The sequence below is a fragment of the Tenrec ecaudatus genome, chromosome 4 (assembly GCF_050624435.1).
Source record: "Tenrec ecaudatus isolate mTenEca1 chromosome 4, mTenEca1.hap1, whole genome shotgun sequence".
Classification (NCBI taxonomy): domain Eukaryota; kingdom Metazoa; phylum Chordata; class Mammalia; order Afrosoricida; family Tenrecidae; genus Tenrec; species Tenrec ecaudatus.
In genome coordinates, this window is record NC_134533.1 from 204,152,446 (window position 1) to 204,179,839 (window position 27,394).

Here is a 27,394-nt window from a genome sequence, read left to right on the forward strand (position 1 = left end):
CCCTGCGAGCTCGGGGGCGGGGCGCGCGGAACGGGCGCGCGCCCGTTGCTATGACGACGGGCTCGCAGGCCTCCGCCCTCCAGGTCCCGGGCGCACGCGCCCACGGCCACGGCCACGGCCACGTCCCGCCGCGAGAGGGGGCGGAGCGAGCGTGCGCGGCGGACGCGCTCGGGGCCCGCGAGCGAGCCGGGGCGGCGGCGGCGGCTGAGGTGAGGGCCGGGGGGCGGGGAGGCGGCCCGCGCGCGCCGGGAGCCCGCAAACCCCCGCCCGGGCCGGGCCTCAGCGCCCCACCGTTGGCCCCCGTGGCCCGCACCGCTCTCCGCTCCTCGCCTCGCGACTGGTGCCGGCCGCGTCCGAGGGGCCCGGCCGGGGGCTGACCGTGCGCGGCCCCCGCCCCTGGGCCGCCTCCTCGCGGCGTCCGGGCGGCGGGCGCAGGGCGGGCCGCGCAGCCGGGGGAGTCTGAGGCGGGCGCCGCGCCCCGCAGCCCGCGCTGCAAACTTGCGCGGGGGCCCCACAGTGGGCGGCGGGGCGCGGGCCTCGGGTGGGCGCCGCGGCCGCGCAGGCGCTGCCCGGGAGGCGCGGTCTGGCCGCCGGCCGGCCGGCCCGGGGCTTCCCCGCGGCGGTCCCCGTGAGGGCGGGGCCGCCGGCCCGGCGCACGTGAGCGGACCAGGAAGGGGAGCGCGCCGCCCTCCGCGGCGCCGGCCCGACCCCGCCCCGCCGCGCCCCGCCCCGCCGCGCCCGCCGGGGGCCACCGAAGCCCCGGCCGCCGGAGGTGGCCCGCAGGCTTTCTGTTTCGTTTTGGTCCCCGGGGCCAGAGGCGCTCCCGGGAGGACGGAGGGGCGCGGGCTCCCCGGAAGAGGGGCCTGGACAGGGACCTCCCGACTGATTCCACACAAGAGGCGGGTTCGGGGTCCGGACACCGCGAGGGCCGGCGGAGGAGGCGTGCCGAGCCGGCGGGGGTTTGTCCGGCGCGATGGGGACTCCCTGGGAGAGGCGGGCGGCCGCCCCTGACCGCCCGTTTCCGTCCGCAGCACGGAGCGCCCCGGGACTGGACGCCATGCGCTGCTAAGAGGGAGCCTGGCTTTTCAGGTGAGACCCCCGCCCCGCCGCCTTTCCCTCCTCGCCCTCCGGAAGGTGGGAGAGGCTGGCCCCGGCTCTCCCCTTGTGTGCCTCCCGCCGTGGAGGGGGCCAGGGGAAGAGGAGAGGGACCAGAGGGCACGGCCCGGAAGTGTGCGTCGCGAGCGCTGCCGGCTGCAGGGCCGGTGGGGTGGCCCAGGTACGGAGAGTGTCCTTCCAGCAACCTGTCGCAAGGATGGAGGGCAGAGCGCAACACGGGGCCGCGGTCAGACTGCCCGCATGGACATGGAGGGCCTCTTCCATGTGGCGTGTGACCTTGGGCACGTCTCTGAGTCCGGCCGCTTGTTACCTGTACCTGCCCACCGGAGTCGAAGTGGCTTCCACACTCACCTAGTGCCCAGAGCCAAAGGAGTAGGACCCGGGATGGTTGTGCAAAGGATCCTGGGAGCTGATGGGAAGCCAGAGCCTTTAGGAGACAAAACAGATGTTTTTCTGAGTAGAGTCATGACACCTGGAAACCCAAGGAAACGGATTTCCTGGGACTGTTTTCCATAGGCCATTGCCTTTAAAGCTCCCAAACCTTTGACATGTTTAAATATTAAAATCTGGGGGAAGGGAATGTTCTCCCAGTGCATCAGGTGTTTCTCTGCCTCTTTAAAATCTTTTCTGTGCTGTGTGGTGTTGACACTATTCCCAGGGGGTTGTGGGGGTGGTGACTGAGGTGACTGACTGAGGGCAAGCTGTCCTGGGAAGGGGCTTAAGGGTCTGGCCCCACGCTGGGTGATACTGTGGCCTCTGCCCAGATTGGATCGTACTCTTGCTCTGCGGTTTTTTGGGGTGTGTACTTGTGCCGTGGGGCCACTGTGGGGTTGACCCTTTCTCAGCCTGTCTTTCCCCTCTATGTTCCTCCTCATCTCTTATGGCCTGGTAGTGGCACCTTGGTTACCTAGGTAAGGTGACTGTGTTGACCTGCAGTCCAGATTCTACACACCAGCCCTAGGGAAGGTTGGCTCCCCATGCTCTGGGCGGGATGTTTTTGTGTCTCTCACCTTGTGTCCTTCAGAACCTCCTGAGACCTCCTCTTTCCCCTCTTATTTCTGTCGAGTCTCCTCTGTTTTCAGCCCCAACGTGATTAGGTGTGAGACACACCTTGCACTGACATGGCTGAATTCGCACCTCCAGGAAATCCCTGTTCTGAAACGGAATTCCGTCCGCGGGGGTAGGCCCTGGTTCCAGCATCTGTTTTCAGGGGACACAGTTCAGTCCATCCCAGGCAGAATGGTGTCCGAGGCCTGGTGGCTCCAGGGTAGACAGCTCTGGGCCGGACTTTGCTCCAGCTGCCGGGGCTGGCCTGCTGTGGCCTCCCCTGGTCCCGCATGGATGGACTTGCTGGATAGGCTTGGCCAGGGAGCGCTTTCTATGAACTCTTTCTGTGTCCCATTTTCCCCTGAGGCTTTGCTCCCTGTGGTTTCTCTGTTAATAAGTGCTTGGACCTGACCATGGCCATGAGGAGGCTGGGCTGACAGTGGGCTTAGCTGTGGGGAAAGACACAATGGGGGGTGAGCAGCTGGAGAGGGTGGGTGGAAGGCAGGCCATCTGACCTCTGACCCATCGGGCTGGACTCCCCAGGTGACTCACTCCTGTGCCTTCTATGACTCAGTTTCCCCAGGTGTGACTAGCGCTGCCCCCTGACAGGCAAAGCTGCTCAGAGAGCTTCAGGTCTTGTGATGAAGAAACACAGAGGCTTGTGGCTTTTGTCATGCTTCGCTCTCTTCTAGGTCACGGTGTGTAAACACCTCTGGCCCCTCCCCCTCCTGGGTCAGAACACCCAAGGCAGGGCGGAGACAGGGCCAGAACCAACCAGCAGGCAGGTGGGCACACTGATCAGAGCAGGCTGCCAGCCTCCTTCCGCCTCTGTCTCCCTTGCAGCTGCCTTGGGGCACGGCCCGGGGGGCCCAGAGCCATGTCGGACTTGCTGCTCCTGGGCCTGATTGGGGCGCTGACGCTGTTGCTGTTGCTGACGCTGCTGGCCTTCGCTGGGTACTCGGGGCTGCTGGCCGAGGTGGCTGTGAGCGCTGGCTCATCCCCTGTCCGCAACATCACTGTGGCCTACAAGTTCCACAAGGCACCCTCTGGTGAGACGGGTCACCTTTTCAACCAGAGCTGCAGCATCTGCCCCAAGCTCCGCTCCATCGCCATCTACTATGACAACCCCCACACGGTAAGAAGACAGACAGACGTCTATCTCCTGGACGACCTGGGACAGGCTTGTGGGAGGGGAGTGGTGGTTTCTGAGGAAAAGGTGGACACATCTTTGAGCTGGCTCTGCAGACCACGAGCTCTAGGCCCCTTCCATACACCTATGACATGTACTGCTCAGATCCGTTTCCCCTGGCTCCCCATGGGCCTCCCAATGTATACACTGTGAGTCCCTTGCCTCTGCTGTGGCTATGCTCCCGAGTTCTCCATTCTGCCATCCTCCTCTCTCCTATTTCCCTCGGGGGCCAGCACTGCGTGGCCAGGCTGTTCCCACGCTGCCCTCTCTATATTAGAGTCAGGTCTTTTGTTCTTGGCTTTTCTGCCATGGATGGAAGCCTGTCTGGACTGGGAGGGCGACCTCTTGTCATGGGCTCAGAATCCTACTTGTCTAGCCATTTTGGTGCTCCCTGGCCCAGTGACACAGATGACATGGTGTTTCCTTGGACCTCAAGATGCCTTGTTGGGGCGGGAGGGCCTCGAGGCAAGTGGGGCCAGGGAAGCTGCCCACAGTGCCCAGAGACTCACCTAGCAGCCTCACCGGCTCCCTGTGGGCGTCTGGCTACACGCACAGCCTACAGTGAGTCAGGGCTTGCCAATGTGGTCTCCAACCATGCCATGGGGTGGTGCTACCCATAGCTGGATGGGCTTGAAGCACTGCTGAGGGCTCCTTGGCCTCTTGGGCTGCAGGCCCTAGCCTGGCTTGGAGCCAGACCAAGATGAGCACTTGGCGTTTCCAACCCCAGGTTCCTTTCTTGGAGAGCTCAGGTGGGCAAGTCTTCCAGACCTCCCACTGACGGTCCACCTGCCCTCCCAGATCTCCCTGGGCACTTGTTCGAAACCAGGGTGTGCTGGCTCCCTCTCTGGGCCGCCCTCGGCTTGACCTGCAGCAAGTATCACGGTGGCCTACAAGAGACGGACCTGACCCTGCCCTTAGGTCTGTGATTGGCAGCCACCTCTGCACAACCACCAGTCCTCCAAAGATGCAGCTGTGAGCTCGGGACTGAGGGAGGGAAGGTGGCTCAGGTGTGCTCCAGCGTCGGAACAGGTGGGTCTCCTCCCTGCTCTAAGTGGCAGGGACGTGAGACGACAGTGGGTGGAGAAAGAAGCAGAAGAGTTTACGGACCCAGGCTGTGGGGGTACATGTGGCAGGCTGGGAGGGTGTGGTGCGGTGGGTCGCCAAGGGGCATCGAGGGGAGGAGGGGAGGGAAGGGGCAGAGAGGCCAGATCAGGGAGCCTGGCCCGGCTGAGAGGTGATGTGGGTGGGGTCAGGAGCTGGCACTTGGCAGGTGCAGGTTGAGTGGACGTGGCCTGGGGGGATGATGGCAATGGCATGATCAGGAAGACCAGGGCCATGTGGCCTGACCAGGTGGTGGGCTGTGGGCAGTTCTTGGAGCAGCCCCCAGCCCCCATGCCTGAAGGGGTCTGGTGACTTAATTCCCTGTGTTCCCTGCCCCACAGAGGTGGAGCCATCTGCCAGGGCCCCTCAGGAGGGTGGGGAGCCCTTGTGGCTGCCTCTTTCTCCTTGTAGGCATGTCTTCCAGCTCTGGAAACAGTGTGCCACCCACCCTTGGGTTGGAGGTGCTCATTCCAGGGTGAGAGAAGGCCAAGGCGGCAGGAGACCAACCCTAGGGTCTGGACTGGAGGCAGGTCCATAGTTGGACACTGTCCCCAAGGGCTTCCTGGCTTGGCCTCTGCTGCTCTCCCAGAGGGTGGGCCCTCAGTGCCCAGGGTCAGATGAGCATGGCCTGACATGGTGTCAATCTCGGGGGTGAACGGTTCTGTGCTCCATTTCCCTGTGTGACCCTGGCATGTGGAACCTCCGGAGAGTGGTGGTGGAATAGCTACCTCAATGGCCGCTGGCGAGGATGACACGAAACAACACAGGTGGTGAGGGATTCATCCCGGCACCTGGCCTTGACAGGTGTTTCACAGTAGCAGTGACAGCAGAAGGAGGTGAGGGAATGTCCACCCCAAGGTGTGCTGAGGGCCAGGCCGAGCTCCTGGGTGTGGCTGACTTGCTGGCAGGAGGACAGACCAAGAGAACATGGTGACCCCTTTGCCCCTGCCCCTTCCACCCTTGGTCCTGCATCATGCCAGAGACACCTGTGTTCCTGTTCAAAGCCGGGTCAGTTTCACACATCTGGGGCAGTTCCAGTAAGCTGGGGCCCTCATGCACTCTGATGGTTGGCAGTGTGTTCTGTGCCTGGCAGAGGTCCATGGAGGCCCGAGGAGGCTGTAGATGCCCTCTGCTGATGGACAGCAGGGCCGATAAGGTCAGGAGTGAGAACCAGCCTCACACAGCACGCAGGCTCATCTGTTCCCCTTCCACAGTCAGAGCACCCCCTGTGGGAGACCCTGGCACTGCAGGGACCAGCCTTGGGGGTCTCAGCATGAGGGGGCACTGAGTGGCCCGAGGAGAGCCCCGCTCCTGGTTCTAAGGTAGGCCGAGAAACCAAGTGTGCTGACCCCAGTGTGGGGCACTGTAAGTTCAGATTCTCACACGGAGGGAGGGGACAGGGTGTAGGCTGGCCTGTGACAGCGTCCTGTCCCCACTCCCAGCCTAGCAAGTAGTGTCCTGAGCTGCTGCTCCTTGAGTGTGGGGAGGAAGTGAGGCCACTCCAGGCTCTGTGTGAGGTAGCAACGGCCAGGTGAGAGAGAGGTCACCCCCTGGTTTTGGGTGCTGCCACCGGGGTGAGGTATGGTGGCTGACAGCCCCCTGGCCACACCTCATACCTGACCTTAGCTAGGCGGAGGGGAGGCTGGTCCCAGGGGGAAGACATGCTGCGGCCCCACCTGGCCTGGCCGGGGTCTCCCCATTCCGGGAGCTGACAGGCACCACAGGTAGGAGGGCGACTGACTGCAGACTTGCTCGCCTGTAGAAGGTGCTGTGGCTGTCATCAGCCTCGTCTCAGAGCCGTGTGTGTGGCTTTGAGGCCTGGGCAAGCAGTTCCTGTGGGGCAGGAGGAGGGGGTCCATCGCCACCCCTGAGGCCTTGGTAGGTGTGGCACAGGTGAAGGGGTTGGGTGGTAGGGTGGGCAGACCCTGATAGCAGCTCCTAGGTGATACCTGCTCCTGGGTCTAGCCTTCATGGGGTGCGAGCCATCTCCTCATCACAGATCTGTGTACACACACACACGTCCAGTTCTGCTGCTGCCCCTACCCACTTGATTGGGAAAATGATCTCCCCTGGCTGGAGGCTAGGGCCTCGGAGTGACTTTTAACTTCCCGTCTAGTCACAGTTCTGGGTGCCTAGTTGGGAAAGAGTGGGGAGGAGGCCAGCTCCTTCCTCACCTGTTCCTGACCAGCTCTGCTCTAGGGACAGCTTCCAGTGGCTAGGCTGCTGTCACCTCACTCATGGGCCCTGCCCACCTTCTGCTGCCACCGCCTCCACTTCTGTTTGGGGCTTAAGCAACCTGCCTGCCCGCCCTCTCCAGGAGCTTGGCATTAGAAGCAAGAAGGGCGGGCAGCCAGCTCCGCTTACCTGTCTGGGACAGGCCTGGATCTGGGCTTACAGCCACCGCTTAGGAAGGGGCACCCTCCTCAGGCGGGGAGTAGGTGAGAACCTAAGGGACCTTTTTCATTTTTCTGCCTTTAGAAAACTAGGCTGCCACTGAGGGCCCCTTTCCCCCTTAGTCCAGTGAGAGTCAAGGTTTGGGTCTGCAGGGGCTGAGGCTTACCTGAGAGTTCAGACTTAGGCCTGTGTCACAGCCCGCCCCCTCCATGTGTATGGAGAGGGTCCCCCCTGCCGCCTGGCCTGTGCCTCCCCTGCTCCCTAGCCACTGAGGTCAGACAGAGGCCGATGAGGAGCGAAGGGGACAGGATTCCCAGCAGGAAGGGAGCCATCGGCAGGAGTAGAAGTGAGGACTGGGCTGATACTTCCCTCATTTCCTCCTTTGCCTGTTTTCTGTGGAGGCATCCTGTGGCACAGCAGGTTAAGCATCGGGCTGCACATCCCAAGGTTGACAGTGTCCACCCACCAGCCCCTGTCCAGGAGAAGGCAGAGGCCCTCTGCGTCCCTAATAATGTGCAGCCCAGGACCCAAGAAAGCAGCTCCCCTCTGCCCTTGAGGCTGTGAGCTGGGCCCACTCCAGGACAGTGGGTGCTTTTTCTGTTGGGCTGGTTTGTCTGCTGTGGGTTATTTTGCTGTTAGGTGAGTGCTGAGCTTTGCCTGGAGCAGCCCGTCTTGTAGGACAAATTCGGACAAGGCTGGGCCTCCCCGCCCACCAGATCTGCCCTTGGAAGGGGGCGGGGGGCATTAGATGTACTCTTCTGGGTGTGGTGACTAAGAGCTCTAGCCCAGTGCTTGCCTGGCACAGAGGTGGTGGTTAGCACACGAGACAGCCAACCCTACCTCTCACTGGGGCTTGTGGGACCCTTGCCCTTCTGCGCCCATCTCGGCTCAGCCTCCTACAGGTCTGTCTCCTGGGCCCTGCGCAGTGTCCCTAGGCAAGGCTCGGTTCTCAGGCCCCCGAGTGACCTGAGTGGTGTGTGGGGCAAGGCTTTGCCATCGCTCCAGTCCTCCCTCTAACCCCACCGTGTTGCGTGGCTTGGCTCCGGGACCTTACGGGATGGTTGGTAATAAAGCCCCGGCCCAGGGCTGCTGTTGGGGTTTTACGAGCTGCCGATGTTAGAAGAGGAAATTTCCTGAAACATTTCTGAGGGGCAGAGAGGCCCCAGACACGTGAAGTTTGGCTGGCATTCTCAAGCGTTGGTGTCGTCCACTGGCCCAGCTGTACAACTCTGTCAATCCAGTGCCTGGGCACCAGCAGTCCGCGGTATGGGCCTGTAGCACATAGGAAGCCTGGTGTCCGCCCAGCAATGGGGCAGGTAGAGCTGCTGGGGGGGCCCGTGTAGATCGAGGGACTGCTCCTCCGTCTCGTCACCATGGCAGCTCTGACTGGGTGGGCCACTTGGGGAGGAGGTCAAGGCAGCTCTTGAGCCTGGCACTGGCAGATGGTGTAGCTGTTTGTCTCTGCCAGGCCTTATAGGTTATGGGCCTGGCCTTTTTTACCGACCCCAAGGGCTAGGTTTGGTCTGCCTGCTGGCCAATGCCATTTCCCCTTTCCTAGTTCCCTGTCTCACTCGACTTCACACAGCAGGGCTGGAGGGCACTGTGAGACCTCTTGGGGAGGGGGCAGTAGGGCCGGCTTTAGGACCAGCATGTACTTGAAAGCTTTGGATTCCAAGCAGACCCTCCTCTGTCTGCAGTGCTGGGACTTGGGACCCCATAGTTCTGAAGAAGATGTTCTGGGTCTGGCCACTGCCCTGCCTCCCCAGCAGGGATCATTCCTGTTGCTCGTTCTGCTCCAGCTCAGGGACTACCCAGAGACATCACTCTCTATGAGGAAAGGGCCAGCTGGCAGATGGAGCTGGGTGGCTTAGGCTGACATTACAGGGCTGAAAATTCACTGCCATCAAGTCGATGCTGGCTCATAGTGACCTTATAGGATGGGGCCAAACTGCCCCTGTTGGTTTCTAAGACAGTAACTCTTTAAAGGAGTAGCAGGCCCTATCTCCCGAGGCACAACTGGTGGTTTCGAACTGCTGGCCTTGCAGTTAGTCCAACACACAACTATTAAGCCACAACCATGGCTCCTTTTTCTAGGGTTAGGACCAGAGTGGGTGGGGTCTCAGCATGACACCTCCACCTCTGGGGCCTTGGCAACCTCAGTAGCTCCCCACGCCCCACCCCGGGTGACCTTGTGTTTTCCTGGGAGCCCTCCCTTGCCACTGGTTTGTTGTAGAGCTTGTCCTGTCTCCTTGCCAGCGCCGGGTTCAGCTGTCCACCAGCTGCAGCCTGGCATGGACTTGCTGAATAATCTCCTGGACCTCCTCTTAGTCGCTGGCCGTGAGGAGGGAGCAGTAAGCCCTCAGCTGTGCTGAGATAGGACCAGAGCACTGTGCCCCCACCCCTTTCCCCTGTTCCCAGATTCCCTAGAGTCCTGCCTCTTTGGTAGTTGCTCCTCTGCAGGGACAGGAGCCCCTCCCTCTCTCCAGGTGGAGGGAGAAGATGTTTGCTCGCATCACAGGACCCTTGTCCATGTGTGCGTGCATGAGCTTCTGCTGAGCATACCCCAAGAACTTTGGGCATACGTAGGGTTCAAGGAAGCCCCGAACCTTCATGTTGAGAGGCCTGGTGTTGGGAAGGGAGGAAGTGATGGGAAAGCCGTCGGTGACAGTGTAGCACTCCACCACCCTCCTGGGGGCTTCTGGGATCGGTGCAGTGGGGGGGGGGAGGGGGAAAGTAGCACGGGTTGCCTGGCAGGGAGGAACAGAAGGCTCAGAGGAGGAGGGATGAGTTGATGGGCAAGATTTTCCCGGGAAGAAGGAGCTCTGGAGTAAGGTGAAGAAGGACCTTCCAGGCAGAGGAAGTAGCTGACGCAAAGCAGGAAGCCTGGGAGGACGTGGCATGTGTGGGGAGCCGCAAATAGTTCCATGTGGGCGTGTACAGGGGTGTGGTGGGAGAGGAGGCAGGCTGGGCCACAGCCTGGAGCTCTCCCTCCCTCTGCCACCCAGATGCTCCGTGGGCGCCTGCCCACCTGGGTTCTGCTCCACGCTGGGGTCGGGGCTGCCAAAAGAGTGAGACGAGTGTGTGGACAGATCTGGGTAGTGCCATGTGGGCCACACCAGGACGTGCCAGGCCTAGGCTCGTGTTCATCCTGAAGAAGTTCTGAGCAGGAGTGTGAGAGATTGCAAATGTCCCACAGGGACTGCTGAAGTGGTCTCAGGAAAGGCTGGCCCCTGAACTCTGGCCAGACAATGCGGGCAGAGGAGAGGTCAGGTGACCTGCTTGCCCTTCCATCCTCCTCTGTTGGATGTCTCTGGATGGCACAGGTGGCTAGGATCAGGGACATGAAGGGGGCCTTGACAACAGGCATTGCCCCTTGGTCTGTCAGCCAGAGACCTGCTAGAGCCTTGTCTCAACCACCAGGTCTGGCCAAGCCTCATGTTGGGCGAGAGTGGGGCAGCTGCACCATCTAGAGACAAGAAGTGGTATTGCATCGGTCCCCTTTGCTTGGTAGGTGGGAGGAGTTTTGAGGTGAGAGACGTGGCTGCTTTAAGGTAGACGTGACCACACAGGGCCACGGATATGCACAGTCAAGTGGGGTGGGGGAGGACACTGAAGGGCTCCTTAGAGGGTGTTTAGTCTGAAAGAGAAAGAGGCCTGAGGAACTGCATTCAGAGGGTGGGTGAGGAGGACCCTCGGCTGTAACCACCACGGTGATGGAATGCTTGCTGTCCCCAGGCCAAGTGCTGATGGGCAGTCACTCACGGAGCCATGCTTCAGTAGTGGACATCAAGGACCTGGGCTCCCACCAGACTGGATGCTGTTGGATCCCAGATACTAGAACCACAGCTGCTGTGGGGACCGCAGGGGTGCTCAGACTGGCAGGCCTGGGGTCCCTGGGTAGTGCGCATGTGCACGCGACTTCTCACCTCACCAGAAGGCTGGCCGAGTGCGTGTCCACCAGAGGCGCCTCAGGAATACCGCCTGGTGCTTGGGCTGCGGGAAAACCTGCCGTTGGAAAACCCGGGGGGTGCAGCTTGATGCGTAGGGCACCCTCAGTGGCGTCAACTCGATGGCCGTTGGTGCCTTGGAAGGGGCCCGGCTAGGTGCACCGAGGGGAGGCCTGGGGACAGGGAAGGTGGGGCTAAGGGAATGACCTGTGTCAATGTGGAGGACCTTGGGCTTAAGTGGCAGGAGAGAAAGGGTTTCTTAAACAGGAGTAAGAGCATGAGGCTGTGGGGAGCTAGTCTCCTGGGCTCAGGGTCGGGTGCCCCAGGGCCCAGCCTGAGAACTCACGCAGACCCAAGTGAAGGAAGGTGACAAGGAAGTGAGACCAAGCAGCAGGCTCCCTTGTGCTGGGAATGGTGGTGGGTTCTGGACTTTCTACGCCTGGGGTAGGCCTAGTGCTCACCTAAGGGTCCAGAGGCTGGGGTTCTGGGATCCTAGGGAGTGAGGTGGGGAGCAGAGTTCTAGGGTCCAGATCCGGGGAGGGGATCAGCTCTCAGTCAGCCAAGAAGTCACTTAGGAAGTGGGGCCGGCTGGGCATGGGCTGCAGAGATAGTGTGCAGACCCAGATGGTGTCTGGCCTGCCTGTAGGTGTGTGTGCATGTGTGTCTGTCCTTACACAGTGACTCTTGTTCTGATCAGCACATCCTGTAGCCCCCTCCCCCAGCCAGTTGCCACGTATGCTCACACATACTTACTCGCTCACATTTTTGCCTCCATGAAGAGCTCTGGGCTCTTTGCCTTGCTTCCATCTTCCAGTTTTGCTGGTACCCACTCTGCCTGCCACGTTTTCTCTGCCAGTGAGACTTGCTCTCTTCCAGGAGGTAGGATCGAAATGAGCTAAGAGTGGGGTGCCATCAAGACCCTGGGATCAGCCTGCCTGTGGCTCCTGGACTGAGGGTCACATTGGGTGGCTGGAAGGCCCTTGCCCTGGGCTTGTGTGCACAGAGCCTTCCCTCTCCCAGGCTCCTGGAGGACGGAGACTGGCTGGTTTCTGGCTCACTTGGTGAAGCAAGAAGGAAGGGATGGGCTGCAGGAGACCCCAAGCAGGGATATGGCCTGCTCTGGGGTCTGGGACTGCGTGACCTGTTGGAGCTGGTGGTTCTGCCAGGTTCAAGCTGCCACAGGGCAGGCAGTGTAGGGGCCACCTCTGACAGCCGTTCTCTGTTCCCCACCCCCACCCCCAGGTGTCGCCTGAGAAGTGCCGCTGTGCAGTGGGCAGCATCCTGAGTGAAGGCGAGGAGTCGCCGTCCCCTGAGCTCATCCACCTCTACCAGAAGTTTGGCTTCAAGGTATTCTCCTTCCCAGCGCCCAGCCACGTGGTGACGGCTACCTTCCCCTATACCACTCCCCTGTCCATCTGGCTGGCCACCCGCCGTGTCTACCCTGCCGTGGACGCCTACATCAAGGTAAGCCCAAGTCTGCTGTGTAGGTGGGAGATGTAGTAGTTTGGGGAGGCCCAAGCCCTGGGCTCTTTGGGGTGCTGGCTCAGAAAACTGGCTTGTCATTGCTGCCCTGGCTTCAACCTGAGACCATCTGAGTGCTCAGATGGGTGGGCATGCTTACATGTCCCCATCCCACTGGAGGCCCAAAGAGCTCTCACCTGCTGGGCAGGTCCCAGGTGAAGCTCCATAAGCCAGGGCTGCCCCCTGAGCCCAGGCATGGGGCACCGATGGCTGGCTCTGTCCCTTGCCAGGCTGGCTGTTGGTAGTACTGGCAGCCCAGCTTGGGGGGTGGGGGGAGGGAGGACAGGGGGCGAGGAGAGCCAGCCACAGGCAATTCAATGGGGCTCGCTGTCCACAAAGTCCCTTCTCTCAAACCCTTTCTAGAGTGGGGTCCCAGGGAATTGACCCCAATGTGGACTTGGCAGCCATTCGTTGGTTCGTTTAGCCATGTGTTGTGCGAGACTTGGTGAGTCGGCAGTGGAGGCAGGCAGGCAGGTGCTGGAAAAGAGCAGGATGCAGGTGTGAGAAGCCAGGGTCCAGCTTGGACAGAGTGGTCAGAGTGTCCACGGAGGAGGACCAGACGGCCATGTCTGTATACCATGAGCTGTCCCCTCTTTGACGAGGGTGTGCCTGGGCCTGGATCACAGGTTGGGCGGGGAGCTTAGGAGACTGGTAAGTTGGAGCTTTGGCGGCAGTCAGAGAGATGCGGACAGGGAGTAGATTTAGTGTTAGGGCAGGTCTGGTGGACTGTGAGTGGGAGGGGAGGCCGGGAGGGTCTGCACAGCATGCTGTGGTGCTTTCGACTGTGTGGCATTATGGGGCATGTTGAGGGAGGGGAGGGGACCTGGGGTGCACATTAGCCCTGTGGACTCTAGGTGGGGCTGCCTGAGGAGAGACTTCTCCATAGGGGGTGGGGGTCGACAGTGACCCCCGCAGAGTGGAGTTGGGTGAGGTGTGGTGAACGTGTTTGCAGATGGGTAGTATTTAACTGGGGGGCTGTCTTGAGCCTCCGAGCCTCTCTCGGGCTGGGCAGGCAGTCGGTGGCCCACATGGAGGGTGTGGTCCCTGCCATTAGGAACAGGGAGCAGGAAGAGGAGAAACTGAACATGGAGCAGCCTGGTGCAGACGTGGGAGAGGAGGTCTGGCCCTGATGGAAAGGGGAACCAGACAGGGCTTGGGGACTGAGGTGCAGGAGTTTGGGGTCAGGGTGAGGAATGAGTCCCTGAGTCTCGGGATCATCAGCTGTGACTGGTTGCCTTGCACAAAGGAAGAAACAAACGGGGTGAGAGCAGGGCTGTTGTGGCAGGGCCTGGAGAGACCCACTCGCCATGCTGAACGGTGGCAGCCAGAGGGGAGCTGTGGGGCAGGGCGTGCTTACCAAGGGCTGGAAGCTATGGGCAGAGGGAGACAGGTGCTAGGTGAGTGGACTAGAGGTGAGGGAGGACAGGAAGTAAAGCCTCAGAGCTGTGGGCTGGATGTTCAGCATTCCTCTTGAGGGTGGGCCTCGCCCATCTCCCCCACGGCCAGCTGCGCTGTACTGTCTCCAGTCCTGCGTGTGCCGGCCCCATCTGGATGAGGGCCCTGGGAAGAGGCCTCAGAGCAGAGCACGGGCATGGGGGTGGCAGCGAGCAACTCGGCCATCAAAGCCTTTTCCTGGCTTCAGGGGTTTATTTTTAGACACCTTTGTCCAAAATTCCCGGCCCCTGACAGCTTCACAAGTTGCCTGGTTTTGACGTCACTTCTTTGATGACAGTCCTTCCTCCTTCCTCCCCCTCCTGTGGGAGCCTGTCTGCAGTGCTCTGGTCTGGAGTCTCTGGATTGGGGGCTGGGGCAGTACCCACCCCCTTTCCTCCCTGGGTGAGGAAGCCCAGGCCATGGGGCCAGAGCACAGGCATCCCCGGTAGGCAGGTGGTATGGGTGTGCTGGTGTGGGTTTGGCCACCAGCGGTGAGAGGGAGAGGCTGCAGGCTGCCCAAAAGGGAAGGATGGCCCAGGCCCTCTGGTAGGGTCCCCTGCGCTCCAGTGTTGAGTCTAATCTTGTGTTGTGGGGCACCCAGCCAGGTACAGTGAGGAACAGGCTGGCCCGGTATGCTGGCCTCTGCATGTTGGTGACAGGGGCTGGCTCTGTGGCTCTCAGCCCAGGAGTCAGCGTAGTGTGAAGGCAGTAAGTACACAGCCCCCTCACTTCCCCGCCCTCTTCCCCGCTGCCCTGGGGTCAGAGTAGGGCTGAGACTAATGAGGCTTTGGGAGCTTCTGACTATCCCAGCCTTGACAGGCTGGCTGCTGCTAGCCGAGGGTGTGCACCCCCTCCCCTTCCTTCTTTCCGGCTCTGAGGCCGGGCAGCCGTGGAGGGGTTTCAGAAGGAATGATGGCAGCCACTGGCTTTCTGTGAAGGAGGCAGGAGGGAGGCCAGGAGCCCTGCTGCCAGGAGGAGGGCGAGGAAGGTCAGGCTGTGTCACCCGCCCACCCAGAGTTTGGGGCCAGGAGGAGGGTGATGGGCCTCAGCGAGCAGGTGATGCTCTGGAGGTTACAGATGTGCTTACGGTGGGCAGGATGGATGTCCTGGGACAACGGAGGCCTGGCGTGTCGCCATCTTGGGAAGAGGGGCTGGATCCCAGCTCTGTGGTCTGCGAGGCAGCTCCTGCCGCTGGGCAGTTTCCCCCACCTGGCAGACCGAGCTGCCGCAGTGAGAAGTGGCTAGGGGCCCAGGCAGAGCACCCCTGGACAGGGTGCAGGCGAAGGTGCGCCTGTGCTGTGCCTGAGGCCCCTGTGGCTGGCCGCCAGGGGCGGGGTCGAGCTTGGACCTGTAGGGCCTTCGCTAGACGGCCCTGCCCCTGCCCTGTACAGACTTGACGACGGGGCGCCTGTTTGCAGGGACTTCTGAGGTGTAGTTGGTTTGAAGGGTCTGCTTCAGTGAGCAGGTGCTCTACTGGGCAGATGTCCCTTCACCCGGCAGCTCTTCCGGATCCTGAAGCTGCTGTGGCCACTGCAGAGCCAGGGACTGGGCGGCAGGGCCTGCTGTTGTGTGGGCCAGGGCGGACCAGTCGCTCTGGGGGCGTGACTGACCAGAAGCTGGGCCTGGAGAGCAGCCCTGGCATCCACTGGGTGCAGACTTCTCTGAGATGGTTGAGATGAGTTCCTGAGGGCTCAGAGGTCGTGCCTGTAGACGTGGCTCGGCCGGCTGCGCTGTGGGGCTGAGGAAGCTGTCAGCAGCATGGTCAGAACCTGGGTGCTAGTCGGTAGACTTTGTTTCTCCCTAGCCTTCCTCGGAGATTCTGAGTGAGCCAGGGGGAGGGCAGGGCCAGAACACCAGGGATGGGGGTATAGCATGGCTGTGGCAGTGGGAATCCGGGGGAGGGAGCCCCACTGGGAATGGAAGATTTGGGGTCCTCCCCGCATGTCTGTCACCTTAGCTGAGCTCATGTGGGAGTGTGTTCTAAGCTTTATTTTTACTAAGGGAGACCCCCTTGCCAGCTCAGCACGTCCTCGGATATTTACCACACTCTCCTCTGTGCGGCGGGCAGGCCAGCTGGGAGTCAGTCAGGGGTCCTTACCAAACACGGGTCCCGCATCATCTCGCAGGCCGGGAGACAGGCCTGGGGAGGGGGCCCCCCTGGAGTCAGAGGAGGCAGCAGGGTCCTCTGAGCTGAGCAGCATGCTGATGGCCATCCGCCTTCTGCCCCTGTCATGAGTGGGGCTGGCCCAGGAGACGAGGGCCCAGGCTCCCTTGTCCCCCGGCAGTGCCCACAGCTGGGGTAGCAGCACTGGGGCCCAACATCCACTTGACCCTCTCTCTCTGGTCCTGGTGGGCAGAGTTGGGGGCTGAAGCAGTCAGTCTGAGAGATGGAGGGGAGCCTGCCTGCCCCTTTGTCCAGCAGCTCTCTTCCAGGTGTCCTTCATGGGGCTCCAGAGCTGGCTCGCCTGACATGAGGGAAGGTACCTTGTGCGCTGCCATGGCCTGGAGCTGGGGACAGGCCCCTGGACACTTCCATCCCCCATCTCCTCCTGGCCCCACCTGTGGAGAGGAGGGTGGGTTCATTGGGAAGGGCAAAGCAGCCCGCTGTGCTTTGGTGACATTTGGACTGAGCCAGGTGAGGAACAGGGCTTGGCCACAGGCCAGGGCTTGGTGTCCTGAGGCGCTGGGGTGCAGAGGAAGACTGGGAGTTGAGTGGCCCCTGTGAGACCCAGGGCATGTGAGGCAGGTAAGTGAGGGAGCCCGGCCTTGGCATGGCACAGGGAGAGGAGCGAGGGGAGAGCCAGAGGGTACCAGCAATCTGCTGAGAGTAGCCCTCAGAGACTCCATGCCAAGAGCAGACATGTGCGCACATCTCACCCCACGCCCACCCCGGTGGCACCCTCGCTTTCCTTAGAGAGCTGTCCGGCAGGTGGAGAGTAGAGCCCACAGGAGGCCAGGCACTTTTACCTGCTCCCCAGCCTCTCTCGCCTCGCTACCTCACCCCTGTTTTCAGAAAACACAGAGCCAGGCTTTGCCGGGGCGGGTGTAGGAGCCACCGCTCTGAAAGCACAAGCTCAGATAGTTAGCTTGGCAGCCCCGAAGGCCACTGGAGGCTGAGGCTTGTCTGGCTGGTGCCAACAGCCCCCCAAGGGAGAGAGGCTTGTCCCCAGGCACTTGGGACTTACCGAGGAAGAGCCATGCTGCCCATCTCCTGAAAGAGCTGAGCGGGGAGATACTGAGGAGGGCCAGGAGGACCATGCCCTTAGCAGGTGCCTCTGCTCAAGAGATACTAGCAGACAGAACTCAGGAGACTCTTAGATGGAAAGGGCTTCCCTGAAGGGCGAGTGGAAGATGACGTCAGGGCCTTTGTCCACCCCCACCCCAGCCCTTGCCCACCTGCCCTTCCCCGCTGACGGCTCGTCCCCGGCTCCCGCGGCTCCCAGGTGCTCCGCTCGGGGCTCCATCTGCACTGTGCAGCCCTCCTGCTGCCGGGTGATCACTCAGCCGCGCTTGTGCCAGCGTGAGCCGGACAGGACTCAAGGTCCCAGGCTGCACACATGGCTACAGTCGCCGGACCCAGGACAGGGTGCGGGAGCAGTGACACCCGGGGGTGACCCTTGTTCTAGACAGTTCCACTTGCCCTCAAGCCCTGCTCTTCTAGAGTCCAGGAAGGCAGAGCTGGGCTGGGCCCGGGCCAAGGAAGGACTGGGTGTGGCTGCAGGACCAGGGGCTTTGCAAGCAAGCCACCCAGCACGAGGGCCTCCTCAGGGCCTCAGCCCACTGGTGCTCAGCCGTGGCCCAGGCCCCCTCAGCGGGCTGCCTGGGATGCTGGGCTAGGTAGCGCCAGGGAGATGAGCAGAGGTGTAAATTGAGTGGCGAGCTGCTGGCTTTGAGGTGAAAATGAAAAGGCCTCCGGCAGCGGCAGCAGTGGGCACAGCAGGCTGGGGTGCCAGGCACAGCAACCCGCTCTCCCACCCCTCTCTGCCTCACACCTTCCCCTCCTTCAGACTTCTCCAGGCTCCCGCCAAGTCTACCTGCTCCCGAGTCTGGAGCCCCCAGGCCAGCCCTGGACTAGACCCAGCTCGAAGAGAGCCTTCCTTCCTTGATTCCATTAAACACGGGGACTTCAGCAAGCTCGTGGAAAATGGAGTTGCTCCTGAATGATGTCTAACTGGCTCGCAGGAAAATGGCTTTCGGCGATTTTGTGATAGTTTGTAAACGTTGCTGCTTTTCCGAGAGTTTGCAGCAGAGTTTTCCAAGCGGACCCTCCGGACACCGGGTGCTTTTGCTCACCTTCTCTGGTTCCTCCTCCACAGAGCCTGTCTGCTCCAGCCTCGTTCACAGCTGCTCATGCTGAGGCCCAGAGACACACGTGTGTTGGTAGTCTGGGTTCCTGTTTGGATCCTCTTGCCACCTCCTGCCTCTTCTCTCTTACTTCCTGTGGCTGGGCATTGCCCCCGCCCCACCCCCTGCTGTATGGGGAGGGCTCAGAGATGTTCACCAGCCCATCTGCAAGCTCTCCTTGTGGGTCCTATGTGACCCCCCCAGAGCTGGTTTGTGCAGCATTTGTCTGCTCAACAGCCAAGCTCAGGTTGTTGGCCAGAAACTGTTGGGAGCCAGGGAGAAGGCAGTTGAGGGAAGTTCCTGGGTGGAATAATAACAGGCTACATTACAGCCACAGCTCCCTGCTGTGCCTCCCCCAAGACCAGCTGCTGGGGGGGGGGGGCTCCTGGGTCTGAGCCCCTCCTTTCAGGAACGCTGTGCACTTGCAGGCAGGGGCATGTTGGTGTCTGTAATTAAAAATGAGCACGCATCGCTTCACCCGGCAAGGAGATGCCTCCATCTCGGGGGGTGGGAGGGCTGCAGAGGGGGTAGATGCAACAGCTGTCTGCTGGCTGTGTGGCTGCACTACCGGGCAGGCAGGACTTGGCAGCTTAGGGCAGTCAGGGAGGGCCAGGGGCAGGAGATAATGGGCTGTGGCAGAGGGTGGGGCTCTGGTCAGGCAGCCCTCATCTTTCTGACCCCAGAGCATTTTCTCCCCCAGCTCTTAGGGGATCTGAGGAGCCCTGGGGGCATAGTGGGTTATGCAGTGGACAGGTAACCACAAGATCAGCAGTTCAAAACCATCAACTGTTCTGTAGGAGAAAAGTGAGACTTTCTGGTCGGTCTCAGAAAACCACAGGGCATAGCTGGAATTAGAATTCACTCAGCAGCAGTGAGTTTGGGTTTGGCGTTCTAGGCAGCCTGGCAACAGGATCCAGGCCTGGCCTCGACTGTATCGTGTCTCCCCCTCCCTTTCTGAAGCAAGCACACAGGTTCGTGCTCCAGGTGCTCTGTGCCTCCCTGCCCCCAGGCCAGTCACACCTTCGGGAGAGGTGCTGGGGCAGTTGAGGGAATGGACGGGGGTAGGGCACCTTGCCAGCAGGCTAATCTGACCTCTTGGTAGAACCTTGCACCAAGTGGGCTGAGTGCTTGCCGCTGCTACTCGCAGGGTGAGCTCAGTCTGAGTGAGGGGAAGGTCAGGCCCCTTGTGAGGTTGTTGAGTGGCCCTTTCCCTTGGTCCCCAGAAGCCCTGGGCGAGTGAACTAGTGCTGGTGGCCAAGACCCGCCCCTGGACATGGCAGTACCATGGTGTGTCTCAGGTTGCCTTGTCTTTCTGCCTGGGCAGAGCCATGGAGGGAAGCTCTGGGGTCTGTCCACCGGACCAGAACTCCAAGTACAGTTCTAGCAGTTGCTGGTGACCCACTCTGGCTTCTGTTAGGTGGGGAGTGCTGTTCACCTCTGTCTCTCTCCCACTTTAGGGAGAACTCTTCTGGCTTCTGCACATCTCTGTGTGTGTAGTGGCTGCTCAGGGCTGCAGCCCTGCCCCAGGAAGGCTTCCTCAGGCCACTGGCCACCTGGGTTGTGGGAGGCGTGTGCTTCAGGCCCAGAGGACGACGGGCCCATTCAGGGCCCAGTGTGGCATTGAGCCTGTGTCCTCGGCCATCTGTGCTTGGTTCTCCCAGTGCTCCCCGGGGCGAGCTGAGGGAGAGGCAGCTGGCCTTCCGGTCTGAGGAGGCCCCAATACTTACCACCCCACTGACATGCTCCCAGGGCCAGAGGCCTCTTGTGCAACAAGACACCCCCCCCCCTCCCCTGGCTGCAGCTGTCTGGCAAGGGAACAACTTCTCAGGGACAGACGTGCAGGCTCTGACCCCGCACCCTCCGAAACCCCCACTGGGCCGAGCATGGGGGTGCCCAGAAGAGGAACAGGGGGAAGATCGGCGCTTCCCTGCCTGTGGGCCTCCGTGGGAAGCTTGCTACCTGTCTCTGTGTCCATCGGGGCCTCTGTGTTTGACAGGGCTCGCTATGTGTTGTGATTTGGAGCTGAACCATCAGTGAGATTTTAATTAGCTGTAGGCCTTGCTCCAGCAGGGGACCAGGGGCTCTGAGGGGTGAGAGACTGGTGGTGGTGACTGGCTGGAGTCCAGGGATGGCCCCACAGAGGGCTGGGGACAGGCTCGGGCGGCGGGCACTCCTTGTGTGGGGCACTGTCAGGAGGGAGGGCTGGGCGGGAAGGAAGGGTTCTGTAGCCAGGCCATAGTCTTCTCTCCCTCCTCTGTCTCACCCGTTCCTCTGTTCTCCCCGATGGCTTTGAGATGAAGGCGACGGCAAGGATGGAGGATGCAGTTTCCATGGCAACGGGGCTGTCCACAGCCAGGCAACTTCAGACCTGGGCTCTCGGAGGAGGCAGATGCGCAGAGCAGCCGCAGAGCTGCCGCCTGCCTGCCAACAAGGGGGCTGGCAGAGCAGGTGGCACAGGGTGGCTGCCTAGCACTACCCACCCTTATGCCTGGCCTCGAGAGGGGGGCGGAAAGAGCGCTACTCCCTCTTATCCTGCTGCTGCCAAGTTCATCCAGAATGGAAGCTGGGGGCACCGAGGCACCGGCAGTGGCGGCTTTGGTAGGGCCCTCCTTGAATGGTGGGCTACTGGGGGACCAACAGCCAGTCTCTTACCTGCTTGTTACCCTGTGGCCCCTTTGGATGCTGCCGAAAGATTGTCCTGATGGGACCTGGGAGGCCTCTTGTTTCCCCCAAACACCCAGAAAGGCCCTGGAGGACTTCTAGGAAGCCCCCTGTCTCTGGTGACAGGCTGCAAACACTCTCCCTGCTATCCCATCAGTTCCGGCTCTTAGCAGTCCTGGAGGACAGGGTTGCCATGTGTCCCTGTGGGCTTTCAAGACTGTTTGCCGGAGTAGACAGAGTGCTGACTTTGTGGGTCAGCAGCTGGACACATGACTACCATGCCACTGACAAACCGACCAACCAACAAAACAACCCAAACTCGCTGCCATGGAGTCACTGATTCATAGAACTTCCCTGGGTGTTTCCAAGACTTAACTTTTTATAGGAGTGGAAAGCCCCATCATTCTCCCAAGGAGCGGCTGGTGGTTTCAAACTTCTGACCTCGTGGATTTCAGCCCAACACTTAACCGTTGCCCCACCAAGGCCTCTTAAATGGTGCTAACCACACTCCAGACTCACTGCCACCGGGTCAATAGCAACCCGGAGCCTCCATCCGCAGGCCAGAACAGCCCCAGTGAACTTCTGAGACGATCTCTTTTTTTATTTCTTTCCAGTCTGATAGCCTTACATTACTTACTGTTAAACTCTCAATGAGGAAGTATTAAAAACCAAGGAAGAAACCACATGATTTGCCAGTACAAGTTCAATTGATCAGACGGTGGCAAAGTCTTAACCCAACTCAGCATGACAGACCGCTAGTGAGCCGGGGCAGCTGTGTGCCAGCCCTCGGGGCTCCTCACTGACCCAGCTTGGTTCTTGTCCGATGCAGAGATGAACTCTTTACAGGAGAAGGAAGTCCGGCCTTTCTCCTGAGGAGTGGCTGGTGGTTTCACACTGCTGCCCTTGCGGATCACGGCCCACCCTGTACCCACCACACCAACTGGCCCCCAAATGCCCACCCTGGTGCGAAAAGGCAAGGCCGTCATTGGTGTGTTAGGGGGTGCTGGCCCTTCCCCAAGGCTGGGAAGTGCTGCCGAGGCAGTATCTTTCAGGCCCTCCTGCCCATCCCCACCAGCCGCCCTTGAGAAATGGCCCGGGGACACTCACGAGACGGGCCCCAGAGCACCTGGACTGGCAAAGTCCTGTCCTTCTGTGGGGTCCAACTAGGAGGATTGGAGCAGAGCATGGAGTTACCGGTGCAGAGGAGGCCCTCGGGAAAAGAGGGTGAGATGGCCACCCGACTCGGAATGCCCTCCGGGTCGGAGGGGTGCGCACCCACAGTGTAAATTCTTAATGGCAAAAACAGCACCAGTTATTAAAAGGATGCAATGCTCGTCACTTCCTTCACTGAGCCCTGCTGGGGTAGTGGTTACACATGCGGCTGTGACCCACATGGTCAGCTGTTCAAAACCACCAGCAGTTCCACTGGAGAAAGACGGGGCTTTCTACTCCTGTGAATAGTTAGCAGCCTTGGGGACCTACAGGGGGCAGTACTTCCTATTCCTGTGAAACACACCAGGGGCGCTGTGAGTCGGCACCGACTCCATGGGGGTGGGTTTGTCCCTGACCCTGGAGGCATGGGGATACGGACACCGACTGCAATGAGCACAAGCCGACATGGATGGAAGGCCTAGTCTGGCCCCCCCATAAGCTTAGTGACTGAGCTGTTGCTGGACCTTGGCCTAGACCCTCTGCCAGCTAGCTGCCTGGTCAGGTACTCCTTGCAGGCACGTATTCCTTTGGCCCTCGTCGTTTCTGGTGGCATGGTCAGCTTAATCTGGGCTGCTCACCTGCAGGCTGGCGGTGGATCGACCCGCCGCTCCTCCTCCATAGAAAGGACGCTTTACCCGAGCGGAGATGTTACAGCCTGGTGAACCGAAAGGAGCAGACCTGCTTTGTCTTGTAGGGTCACTTGTCAGAGGCAACTCGGTGGCATGGGGATTAGCTTTTTATTTTTAGGCTTTGCCTCCTTCCATTTGAGGGCCTGCTCGCCCAGGGCAGGCCGGGTGGGCCAACCAGCGGAGTCCTGCAGCGGGTGCTCCCGCCAGGCGCTGAGCCTCTTGTTACTGCCAAGTGGAAGGCTCATTTCAGAGCTCCTGGTGAGAGCCGGGTGGGTGCTATAAATAGCCGTGTTGTGAAGGTTGGCGGGTGAGCAGCAAGCAGTGACAGGGCAGGGGCCGCACAGTCATCTCAGTGGGTAATTGCGTTCTCTTGCAGCGGAGGAGGTGGGCTCTGCGAGCAGACTCTGGACCCCGCTCTCGTGGCTCTAGCCTGCCCGGGGCAGTGCTGGCGTGTGGGTGCCCACACTCGGGCCCACCGTGCCCGTCTCAGGACGTGAGGGCTTCCATAGAGGCCAGCTGCTGTTTCAGTTACCGGGCATCAGGGCTGTGCCCACTGCCAGGCCTGCCTCTCACCCCAGGGTTGGCCTCCTGCGCCACAGCCTCTACATCCAAAACCGAAGTTGCGGAAGCTCGGCCCAGGGGCATGGAGCGGGGAGGACTGCAGATGAGGTCCAGGTTCTGGGAGTGGTGTTGGTGGTGACTCTGCAGGGGCCTGGGTGTGAATCCACATCATTCAGGGTAGAGATGGTCAGAGACAGGACCCTGGGAGAGCACCCCTCACTGGTCACACCTTGCTTTGGTGGAAGCATCTCCGGTTATAGCCATAATGAGTTCCTGTTCCAATACCAAGCTTAGTGGCCGGGAGACCAGTGCTTCCTGGAGCCACCTGTTGGCCCCAGATGGAGGCCCAGGGTTCTGGGTTCACACTCACCCTGGGAACTTGTCCCAAGGGCTCCTGGGTCGTCAGACCATTTCTGGCAGTCTGGGGCGCCTGTGTACTTCCTCAGCAGAGTTTGGACTTAGGGGAGTTGGGGCAGGAGGTGGAGCTAGGAGGGAGGAAGCTGTGACCAATTTCTGGGGTCACCCAGGTCATGTGAGATGGGGCCCTGCAGAGTTGATTCCCCTCCACCCCACCAGGAACGGAAGCTGTGTGCACACCCGTGGCTGGAGATCTACCAGCAAGACCAGATCCATTTTATGTGCCCCCTGGCACGACAGGGGGACTTCTACGTGCCTGAGGTGAAGGAGACCGAGCGCAAGAGCCGGGGGCCTGTGGAGGCTCATGCCACCCTGATGGACAGCACAGGTACAGGGCCCGGGGGAGTGGGGGTGGGCAGGGCTGAGGATGCCCCTCTCCCAGTTTGGATGGGTACCATGGGAGTCCAGGTTGTGCTGGGCAGAGCCTACGGACCCACCCGGGAACTCACATATGCAGACCTGTGGGCCCAGGTGGATGTAGGCTGGCACATGGGTAGAGAGCCCCCACCCATGTTCCCTTCGTATATAGCAGGGCCCCATTGAGACCCAGGTCACAGCAGGGCCTGAGGGGGTGGGTTTAGAAGGTAAGAAGAGGAGACGGGTCTCAGCCAGGGCCAGCTGCTGAGGACAAGCCCCATCAGGGACGCTGGCAGAAGGCGGTCAAGTGGGGCTCCGAGTGAGGCTCCTCAGGGCTCAAACCTCTGCTACCAGCGGTAAACCTTATGAGCCAGATGCACACGGCAGGCTTGTCTGCTCTCAGCCCACCTGCCTGCCATCGCCATGACCTCTGTCACCCATGGCCACCCCCAGGTACAAGGAGCCTGCTGCTGACATCCACAGTGGTTCTGGGGTCAGACCTTGGCCATCCATGGAAGTCAGTGATCTCTGGGAGTGGTGAGACCAGGGGCAGACTGCCTGCCCATCCAGCCCTTAGCAGCCAAGGTCACCCCCAAGAGAGGCGTGTGCTGGCCAGGGCAGGAGGTGCTCCCTGGGGCCCGCGTCAAACGGAGTTAGCTTCATCTGCCACTTAATTACCTCCATGGGGCTGCCCGGCAGACACTCCCCAGTGCCCCTACTGTGGGCACAGAACATGGCACAAGGTCAGCAGGCCCAGACAGTCCCCAGGGCAAGAAGCAGAAGAGGCTTGACCTTCCTGTGACCTCCCTTTGCTGCCTGCCACCCGCTCCTCGGCCCACCCACCCACCCGGCTTCCTTCCCTCCAAACACTGCCTGCCAGGGGTGTTGAAGGACTGCTTGACACCCACTGCAGCTGCCTGTAGCCACAGCTCCCCACGCCCCCAGCTTCTTGGCCTGTCCTCCCCACCGCCTGCCCGCCTACTCCCTGGCGTGGGGGCCCTAGAGGTCTGCCCACCTGACAGGCTGTGCTGCCACCCGGGGCAGCCTGGGTATCTGCCCACCAGGTGCATGCCACTTGCACGGCAGCATGCAGTGGGTGCCCAGCCTGCCCGAGGCTCGGCCTGCCACTGCCTGCCTCCCCGCTGGGGCCCCACTGGGCTGGGAGGTGAAAGGGGGTGATTAGCTGCCTTGCGCCTGCTCTTGCACTGATGTATTATTTAGCTCCAGAGAGGTGATGAATACTTGATCTCCTTGCGCCGGCTGTGGGCACAGGGGAAGGGGGGACCAGCGTGACGGTGGCAGCATCGCATCCCTGCCCCAGCAGCCCTGGGCATTTTGGTGCTGCCCTGCCTTGCCCAGCATCCTGAGGCCATGCTCCCAGGCAACTCGAGGGGGTCTCAAGGGATGGATGCTGCTTCCCTGTCGAGGACTCCTTAGCAGAAGGGTCCTCGGGAGGCATCCACGCTAGCTGGACCCAGGCCTGCACGGGGAGGCCTGCCCTGGCTCAGCAGCGAGGGTGGAGGAGGTAGCCGGCTAGCTGGCAGGTTCTGCCCTTGGAGCCTCCAGAGAGCCGGTGGGTGGGTTGGCAGGCAGGCAGGTGGGATATGGTAGTCTGCTGGGTCAGGGAGAAGCGATGCCCCTTTCCCCTTCCAGGTCTGCCATCCTTGGGTCCTGGGTATGCAGTAAGGATGGGAGTAAGGGCGGGCACTCAGGACTTAGTCTGAGTTTCTGTGTACATGCCTCCTCTGCCCCCTCCACCCCCAGAGCCTTACTCGGGGTCCCAGCAAGAGGAGGGTCCTGAACTTGAGCGCTCCCAATGCTCCTGCTGGTGGATCCCTGAGAGGATCCTCTCAGGCCCAGAGGGACAGATCCCAAGTTCTTTCACCCCTACCTCAGGCCCCAGAGGGGGCTAAAGGAAAGCTTATGCTCCAGCTGTGCCTGGTCCAGGTTCTGTTGCCATGGAAACACCCCTGGATGTTCCACAGAAGGACCCCTCATCAGCTCCCCCATCCCCATTCCTGTACCTCTGTGTTGTGCTCCCCACCACCCCCTGGCCACTTCCACAGGTAGCACCCAGTGTCCCGGAATGACTGGGGCGATGAGCTGAGGTTGTGCTGGGAACAGGTCTGGGCTCCGACCACCAGCAGAGAGGGCAAGCTTGGTGCTTGTGGCATCGCCAGTGTGGGCAAGGCTCCTCGGGCTGAGCCTCTCAGTTTTCTCCACTCCTGCCCCAACCCCTCGGAGGAAGGCTCAGCGAGCCCCCTCTGTGGGCCAGGACCATGAACCAGCTGACTTGCTGGGCATGGCTGTGCCTCCTGGGCCTTGTAGGGGAAGGGCAGGCCTAGGCCTCCTGGGCAGTGTTTTTGTGTAGCTGCCCTTGAACAAGCTGCTCTCCAAGCCTGAAATGGGAGGGAGGGGCCACATTACTTGGGCTTCTTTGTTCTAGCCTGCACCCTCCTCCTAGGGGCTGACTGGCCCTTAATGGACTGGGTGGGGCGGGTGCAGTGGCTTTGTGAGAGTACAGGGGGCTGAGGCCAATTCCCGGTGAGGAGAGGAGTGCACAGCAGGCGGCTGTCTTCCCTGCCTCTCCCTCCTCCCCCCTCCCCGGCAGGGCAGAGGGCAGCTGGAAGGAGCCTCCTGAGCCAGGGGCAGCTGTATTATTCATGAGTAGCTGGCCCGGTGGGAGAGCCTCTGCCCTCTCCTGGAAGGGGTGCGCGGTTTAGCTCCTCTGACCTATGTTCTGTTCTCTCTGGCTGCAGGAGCTGACACAAGTGACACAAGTTCTGTAAGCCTGGAGGTGGGGCCCGGCAGCCGGGAGACTTCAGCCACCACACTGTCCCCCGGGGCAGGTAGCCGCAGCTGGGACGACGGTGACACCCGCAGCGAGCACAGTTACAGCGAGTCGGGCGCCAGCGGCTCATCCTTTGAGGAGCTGGATCTGGAGGGCGAGGGCCCCCTGGGGGAGCCACATCTGGGCTCAGAGGCAGAGCCTACAGGGGCTGACAAGTGGTCCCGGGAGCCCAGTACCCCTGAGAAGGGTGAGGAGTAACCCCACGCCACACCCTCCGGGGTGCAGCTGCTAAGGAACTGGGCAGCAGACCCTCCAGCCCTCTTCTCCCTCCACCTGGGCCTGGGCCAGGTCCAGCACGGCCTGCCTCTCCCTGCCCTAGGCTTCTAGTTAAGCCTTCTCCTCACTGCCCCCTCGGCTTCCAGGGCCAGAGGAGCCAGGCACTGTTCCTGCACCAGCCCCCAAGACACTGCCCCGTGGTCTTTTCAGACCCACAAGGAACTTCCAGGACCCAGAATAAAGCAATGCTTTTCTTGTTTCACCTGCATCTGTGTTGTGCATTTGTCCTATTTGGGAGGGGGGAGCCGTGGGGGTGGCAGCAGGGAGGCAGAAGGCCCCTGTAGTACAAGGGGTGGAGGGCACGTGGCCGGGTGGGGAAAGGCCCTGCTCTGGGCTA

At 61.2% G+C, this 27,394-nt stretch overlaps 1 protein-coding gene across 2 annotated transcripts; it reads left to right on the plus strand.

Annotated features, from left to right (window-relative positions):
* Positions 1-127: 127 nt before the first annotated feature.
* On the plus strand, positions 128-27,259 carry TEX264 (testis expressed 264, ER-phagy receptor). 2 transcript variants are annotated; one of them, XM_075547443.1, is made up of 6 exons: positions 128-209; positions 1,032-1,089; positions 3,007-3,298; positions 12,037-12,258; positions 23,733-23,901; positions 26,690-27,259. In XM_075547443.1, exons 3-6 carry the CDS (start codon positions 3,041-3,043, stop codon positions 26,977-26,979), a joined length of 939 nt encoding a protein of 312 aa, XP_075403558.1. In that variant the 5' UTR covers positions 128-209; positions 1,032-1,089; positions 3,007-3,040; the 3' UTR covers positions 26,980-27,259. The 2 variants fall into 2 exon arrangements, with proteins under 2 accessions (XP_075403558.1, XP_075403559.1); XM_075547444.1 differs by lacking the exon at positions 128-209 and having other exon boundaries at positions 741-1,089.
* The last annotated feature ends 135 nt before the right edge of the window (positions 27,260-27,394 follow it).